This window comes from Watersipora subatra, chromosome 4, assembly GCF_963576615.1.
Source record: "Watersipora subatra chromosome 4, tzWatSuba1.1, whole genome shotgun sequence".
Taxonomy (NCBI): domain Eukaryota; kingdom Metazoa; phylum Bryozoa; class Gymnolaemata; order Cheilostomatida; family Watersiporidae; genus Watersipora; species Watersipora subatra.
In genome coordinates this window covers 39,008,714-39,014,969 of record NC_088711.1, presented here as the reverse complement: position 1 = coordinate 39,014,969, position 6,256 = coordinate 39,008,714, and the positions used below count along the sequence as shown (strand labels likewise).

The 6,256-nt window shown below is 35.5% G+C and overlaps 1 protein-coding gene across 1 annotated transcript; it reads right to left on the bottom strand.

The window, feature by feature from the left end:
- Positions 1–3,100: 3,100 nt before the first annotated feature.
- LOC137394236 (toll-like receptor 9) lies at positions 3,101–4,825 on the bottom strand. Its single transcript, XM_068080957.1, has one exon. It carries the CDS (start codon positions 4,823–4,825, stop codon positions 3,101–3,103), a length of 1,725 nt encoding a protein of 574 aa, XP_067937058.1.
- Between the last annotated feature and the right edge of the window lie 1,431 nt (positions 4,826–6,256).

Here is a 6,256-nt window from a genome sequence, read left to right as displayed (position 1 = left end):
CCTCAAGAGTAGCATTAGACTAAGCTCTATCTACTTAGAAGATGACTAAAAGGAAATTGAATAGAGGATGGTATTTTTTGCAATTCCTTTAGGCTGGGTTATCAGAAATGAAATGTAATATTTTTGCCTGTTGCATTTGGAAATAACCAAAATCATTTTAGTTTTACTTTTTTTTTTGTTTGTTTTATTCACATCAAATCACAACATAAAAATGATAAAAGTGTAATGAGGGCCCATATGCGCAGTAGCATGGCTGTTTGCAGCTCGAAGCCCAAGTTAACAGATGAGATTGTTAATGAAGAAAACACAGCCGTCCAAGCAAAAGAAATCAGAAATCAGAACAAATGTATTCCCGAGAGTCCAGCAAGTACTGCTTCAAAGCGGCCCTAAAACCATCATGGCTATCAATTTATTTTAGCCAAATTGGTTAAGAATTGCAAGCTGATGACATACAACCCAACTATGGCCACCAGTAGAAGAGGAGGGTGGAAGATGTAATAAGAATAAGGAATGAAGAGTTGTAATGTGTTGACAGGTTTGAGACTTAACATGTGTGAAGGCTAAAACATATTCTTAGTTGGTAAAATCGCTGTATAGGCAAAACACGAGATTTTTTAAACAAAAGTAGTTGAAGAAAAATGATATTTTATTTTTATAATGATATATTTTATGATATGTTCTTCTAAGCAATCACTTTTAGCTGACTAAGTTTTTTAGAAATAATATGATTTTGAATGCTACGGAAATTGAATAATATATTTTGCTATTTGCTATGTCATCTAATGTACAGCATTAGCATCAGACTAAATTTGCTAAAAATGTCTGAGTTAAAAAATATTTGACAAACTAAAAGAAAACAACTGGTAACATTGCAGAGCTACCATTCATGAGACGATCAGTAATATCATACTTTTATAACTCACATCAACAACATTTTCAGTGAGAAGAGAAGTAAATGGAGCCCTGATAGCTTCTTCATCTAGCCTTTCTCTTACCACAACCATTATTCTATGAGGTCGGAAGTATTCTCGGCCAAATGACTCTCTTCCTGTAAAATGTGATTGCGAAAGCTGTCATATTTTGGAGATAAATTATGGGTGACTATTGCTTGTGTGTAAATAAAACTCCAACAATCAAGTAGCTAATTCCAACAATCAATAGGTTAGCTAAATAAAAGAAAGCTGAATTTTTAAAACAAAATTGTTGTTGCTAGATTTGCAAATGAGACTAACCACAAGTCTGTGAAAAAATAAGTATTCATTGAGGTATTATATGTGTAGAAGGATAGCGCCAAGACCAAGGCTGGCTGTCCAGTCGACCCTGTGACCGACGCCACGACCAGGCCAAGTTTTTTCACAGTAGGAGACTCGATTGTAGGTGAGAAAACTTGGCCTACCAAGTCGAGCCAACAAAGAGCTGAATGGAGCCAACAAAGAGCCAGCGTACCGATATGATAATGGGTGAAACCTAACGATAACGATAACTGGTACATATAAAATGAAAAGGAAAGAATAGGAAGGCAGATATAGCGACAGTCTCTTTACATGCTGTTTACTGTATGTACACATGGTTCGCATGTACTCATATATATTTGTGAAATATATATTCATATTGTCGCTCGGTATTTTTATTTTTGTGAAGCAGTGAACTGAACCGGCGGTTCCCTATACAGATGTCGAAATACTTCCACTACAATATAATCTTTTTCGAATAATTATTTTTCTGCCGTTATATGCTTTTATCTTAGTGTGTAAATCTCAAAGTTTTTCGTTTTTAGATCATCTGCAATTTGTTTGCCATTTGGTCTGTCCAGCTATAGCTATTAGTATCTAGCAGGGACAAATCCGTATGGCAGAAGATTTGATCTCAGTACCTCTCATTCACCCATTCACCAGGATAAACTAACCATTTAAGCTACGCCGGATGAATGGATTCATTGGGTGATATGAGCCATTATTCGGGTTAAAATACGCGTAGCGCAATGCGCAATGTCACTAAATCTTGTTTCCATGGCTCTTACTAGTAAGTTTAGCAATACAGATATTAGCTCACTCAAATTAGATGTTGGAAATGTGTCACAGGCTTATGACAAGTGGCAAACAACTACATTACATGCCACTGTTTATAAGCTGTTTTTCAGTACCCGTGCAACGCCGAGCATTTGGCTGGCAGTTCATGAATTACATTTTATGTTAGGAATTTTTTTCTTAAAATTTTGGTGTAAAGGTGAACCAGTCAACAAAATAGTTTATTCAAATAGTATTTGCTTGAAAGTTTGATTTCTGCCACCGGTGAACTCACCAGCTAGATCAGCTTGTCCCTTGCAATGAGGTTTTCTCATAAAGGAATTACTCAGTACAATGATTATCTTCCTGCTTTTCTCCATAGCTCTTATCATTTCAGTGTAAACAATGCTGCCTGGCAATGTATCTCTGTCTGGTATGTAAAGTTTTAGGTCTTTCTATAAGCAATAATTCTAGTTCGCATATTTTATTCATATTGTAAAGCATTGTGTTGACTTGGATAACTGTTTACATTGAGCATGTTGTAAAATTCTAGTTTAAACTAACACAGTTTTACATTAAGTACCAGTATATGAGAAAAAACTAAAACCAACTATAACACAATATTAAAACAACAACAAAAACAATTTTGGACCACAACAAGTCTGGTTTACTTAAGTTGCTGTTCGCGTGCAAACAATACAGAAGTGTAGAAAAGGTTTGTGTAAATGGCCTCGGATACAAATTGAAATGTTTGACTTGATTCTAATTTTTCTCCTCAATGTAAACCATGACGATGGGTAGCAAAATTATGAAATTCCCAATATATACTAAACTTACTATACAATAGAAAAAAAGTCAGTAGCTAACATTATTTGAGCAGATTAATAAACAAAATACTGTAATTAAATTCTTTTATATCAAATGACAGCCGATTTCTATAGGAGGTACCGATAGTTCATGTAAGAGTTACCTGAGTTTTGCAACATACTAAATACTTTTTTTAGCAAATTCAAATTTATCCAAAACTTTTAAAGAGGATTGAAAATACTCAGAAACCAAGTTACTGCTTATCACACTACTAAATACTTTAACCATCAGTTCAAACTAACCGTGGAAGAGTTACCAGAAGTAGTATAATCTTCAACCGCCAGTCGTAGACTTTTTGTAGCCCACAGCAGGTCATTCTCAGAAGACGAGTTGTACATTACATAAGCATCGTATAAGCAGGTCTGTTCAAGTTGTACATCTGAAATGTGTCTAATGATGGCTTTGAAAACAACTCTTACATGTAATATGTACCACCGATATTTATACAAAGGTACTGCTACAACGATTCCACAAAGTAAACATACAAAAATTATAAAAGCTCCTTTAATATGACATTCAAATATTTGTAACTTATATTCGTAAATCTTTTGCCCGCGTAAGCTTGCTGGCTCATGACATTCTAATTTGTTACCAAATGGAACTTTGTTTGTATGTATAATGAAACTCTGAAAAAACTCTTGATCACATAGGCATGATAGTGGGTTTCCAATTACTCCAAAGGTTTTTAATGTTTTTCTTTTGTTCACAAATTTATTCACAAGGTTTTCGTCAATAGATGTTATATCATTATCATCAAGCTTCAGAGTTGTCAGTTCACTTAAATTCTGGACTACATCATAATCAAAGTTACTGATAAAGTTGTGGCTGAAGTCCAGAACTTTGAGAAGACGATTATGAACAAAACTTGCAGAGTCTACAAAGGTTATGTTGTTGTTTAAACATCGAAAGTTGGTTAAATTCGTCATTTGGGAAGTAAAATTTAATGAAAGAGTTTGAATTTGATTGTCAGAGATATCAAGAATTTCAAGATGATGAAGGCGTGCGATTGACGCTTCATTCCAAAAAGACCAATACCAGTACAGCCGATTAGATGCAAGATTAAGATGTTTGATGGAAGGACAGAGTCCTTGGACATTTTTGAGTTGGTTGCTTGATATTGTGAGATTACTCAATGCTGTTAGGGAGTCGCATTGTGCAGTCAGGTTTCCACCTGACTGGATACTACTGAGATGATTAAAGTCAAGATAAATTGTTACTAAGCTGTTCAGATGATGTTGATCAGTTTCATTGTCCGCAAAGCTAGGCATTTTAACAATATAATTGTGTCGGAGGTCTATCAAGTCCAATGGAGCAACCTTTAGTAAAGGTGCTGCATTGTATGAAATACTAAAATCTGAGTAAACATAACATTCTCTCATGCTTAGATAACGCAGGTTGGACTGTGAACGATTCTGAAACAGTTTAAATGGACGAGAGCCAAGCGAGTTTCCATCGATCTGTAAGTGGGTTAGATTTAAGCACCCATGAAACGCATCATCGTCAATCAGTGCAAAGCGGTTGTAACCAATGTTTAATTCTTTAAGGTTTTGAAACCCAGCAAAGACAGATTTGTTTAAAATGTCTCCAAACATGAAATCACTGAACTTTGTATCAATTGTTGCAAGGTTTGGTAATGCACGTAAGCCTCTCAAGGTTATATTAGTAACTATACAAGCTTTATCCATAATGCGGTTGGTTCTCCAGCGTTGAAAAACTAGCTGTTTTAGCGTTTGTGGCAGGTTTAGAAAAAGTTCTTCTGCATTAGCCGGACAGCTAGTGAAACGATTCGCTATACTAATATCAAGGACTTCCAATTTAGTGAAGTTGGCAAATATCACCTGACTTCCATGATAAATGTTAGACATGGTTAAATTAAGGTGTGTTAAGCTACTTTGCAGCGAGAGAAAGAAATCATCTGGCACTTCAGCTTTACACTCATCAGGAATTGTCATGTTGGCGATATCAAGTATTGTTAATTTCGAAAGACTTGCGAAGTCTTCTCCAATTGTTGTGCAGCTATTGTGAGCAATGTGGTTAAATCCAAGATTTAATTGAGTAAGCTCTGGAAGATTTCGAAAGAGACCTGAAGGAATGTCTTTCAAAAAGTTATTTCCGAAATCAAGATACACTATTCTGTTTGGAATCGGCAAGAATTGTTGTGGAAGTTCCTTGATTGCAGTTTTAAATATTGACAAACGCTCTAAGTATTTCAGACTAACGAATGTATTATCTTTAATGGATGTAATCGCTCTTCCTGAAATAATTATGTTTGTCAAATTGGAATATTGATGAAATAATGAAGGTGTGAGTGAGGCACTCTTTTTTCCACTGTATATGATATTAATTCCCAATAGACTTGTCGGAAGGTTTTGAGGAACCAAGTTGTTTGGATCGCGAGTTTGGCAATCAGCATCAACCGTACACACTAAACATAGGTCCGGCTCAGATTTGCAAAATCCTCCATTAGATACGACATAAGTAGTAAGGAAGGAAATCCAAACATACAGAAAGACTTGTAGTTTCTGCAACAAAGAGTTTAATATTCAACAAGAAACCTCATCAAACAATTGCTGAAACAATGTTTTAGTACTGGCCTTTGTACAACCTTATTTGCCGGAATTGACATTGAGCTAGATCAATAAAAGCCAATCAGGTAATTTATAGGAACTCTAACACTCATTGCCCTAAAGCTACCATTGTAACCATATCGCATATAATCTGAAGTTTTTGAAGGAAGTATGTTTCCCTCGAAGTATCAAAGTTTCCATAGTATTGCTGCATGGGTCGGAACAGAACATCAAAAAAGTGTACGACGATCCAGTAATTTTTTGTCAAGCTTTGGCACGATTCCATTTGCTAAATCTGAATCACTGATGAATTGACCTTCTGTAACAAAAACCCAAAACTTTAACCATGTCCAATGTATTGCATAACCAAACATGAGCTGCGACACTGGCTAGCCAAATAAACTCAAACTTGACACAACCAGTTCGGTTGTAACCTTTTGTGCTTCGGTTATTTTGGAACCTCTGCTGTAATTGCAATGTGGCCGCTACCTCTTAAATTGACATTAAAACATGCTTTCAGCTTATACTCAGTCTTTAAGAATTATGATGATGTAGCAAAATATTCTCTATACCACTTGATGTTAGCTGTAATCGCAGTCAGATTCTACCAACGTTATCACTCATATCGCTTACCGATGTATTCTTGTTTTGTTACTTGGTAATTTTACTTTGATATGGAGATACGTCTGTCAGGTGCAATAAAACAATGTTCACCAGAAGCTAAAGGTATAATAGTTACAGCAGGCTGCATAAGCACTGATAAACAAAATCATTGTACTGACACTGAGTGGTGACACTGGTCACTCTCACAATAAT